The sequence below is a fragment of the Cardiocondyla obscurior genome, unplaced genomic scaffold (assembly GCF_019399895.1).
Source record: "Cardiocondyla obscurior isolate alpha-2009 unplaced genomic scaffold, Cobs3.1 scaffold33_214576_698314, whole genome shotgun sequence".
NCBI classification, from domain to species: Eukaryota; Metazoa; Arthropoda; class Insecta; order Hymenoptera; family Formicidae; genus Cardiocondyla; species Cardiocondyla obscurior.
The window spans coordinates 174,467-175,862 of NW_027228790.1; the positions used below are offsets into that span (position 1 = coordinate 174,467).

At 43.6% G+C, this 1,396-nt stretch overlaps 1 protein-coding gene across 1 annotated transcript; it reads right to left on the bottom strand.

The window, feature by feature from the left end:
• Positions 1-276: 276 nt before the first annotated feature.
• LOC139112641 (uncharacterized) lies at positions 277-873 on the bottom strand. The gene has a single exon (XM_070673719.1). It carries the CDS (start codon positions 871-873, stop codon positions 277-279), a length of 597 nt encoding a protein of 198 aa, XP_070529820.1.
• Positions 874-1,396: the final 523 nt, after the last annotated feature.

Genomic DNA, 1,396 nt, shown 5'->3' on the forward strand with positions numbered 1-1,396 from the left:
TTTTATAAATTCTTTTACAAATTGTGTTTTTTATGTTGAAATAAAAGCGTATCTCGTTAAATGATCAATTAACAAGTGTAAGTATCTTTTTGTACTTTTATTATCTGCAAAACCCTCTATTGTCTAATGCAATAATTTTAAATGGTTTAGATGCTGGACCTAGTTGTGATAGTGGATCTTCAAAATTACTTAGTAGTAGTAAATTTAGTGGATGTGACTGCGTGAGTCCCTTTTGGTTATCTAGATCTTTTGGATCCTCTGTGACTCCCCACTGTTTCATCGAGGGTGTACTTTTGTCCTCAGCTCAGCATAGTCTGCCAGGTTTATCAGATTATTCACCCTTGCTTCTTTGAGCTGTTCCGGGTCTGTAAACTTTTTTTCCCAGAATAGGTATCGTTTTATCGCTAATACTGGGCAGTGACACAGAATGTGTATGCTGTTCTCGTTTTCTTCCTCGCGTAACCTGCACTTTTTATGCTCCACTATGCCTAGGTTATGCAGATGCGCCTTGAGGGTTCCGTGTCTTGTTAGTAGGCCGATCCCTATTCTCAGTTCTTGTCTGCTCATTGCCAGGAGTTCTTTCGTCCTCTCTGGTTTGGGTTGTTCCATCAGGAGCTTTGCTTGCCGGCATCCCGGTTCATTTTTCCACGATTCTCGGTGCTTTTTCTCAAGCAGCTCTCTGATTATTCTTTTTCCTATGACAAAAGGGACGTACACGTCCCACCCTGCAGGTTCCATTAAAGTTCCCTGCTTGGCAAGCTCGTCAGCCACCTTATTGCCATATATGCCCTGATGTTTAGGAATCCATACTAAAGTGACTTTATTAGTCACCCCCAGCTTGCTTATTGCCCTCATGCAGCTCCAGACCGTCATTGAATCTGTGCTTTGCTGTACTCAGGCATTGATTGCTGCTCTGCTACCTGAACAGATGTATATCTTTTTGCTGCTGGTTTGGTCAACAATCTGTATTCGCATGCACTCAGCGATTGCTTTTACCTCAGCTTGAAAAACCGTGGCGTATTCTCCAAGAGGCAGGCTAGATCTATGTTTCTTTGTGGGTCCATAAATTACCGCCCCATGGCGGTTATCCTTTCCCGAGCCGTCTGTAAACCATACCATCCACTTTTCCCTGGAAGGTATGATTACCTCTGCGGTTCTTTCTTCCTGGTATTTCCTGGGGATTTTGTCCTGTTTACACGTAAAAGGAAAGCTGTTTAGGAAGCCGAGCGCCGTATGACCAATCCCAGCATCCCTCCTCTTTTCCTGACAGTGTAGTCTATATGTCATTTGTCTGGCATTGTGAATAATTAGCTGGTCCAGAGGGTAAATACACAGCGCCACTTGTAGCGCTGCCGTGGGTGTCGTTTTTTGAGTCCCTACTGAAGCCTTCAGGTAA

Excerpts from the sequence above, each read along its gene's own strand:
- LOC139112641 (XM_070673719.1), bottom strand. The coding sequence starts at position 873 with ATGACGGTCTGGAGCTGCATGAGGGCAATAAGCAAGCTGGGGGTGACT.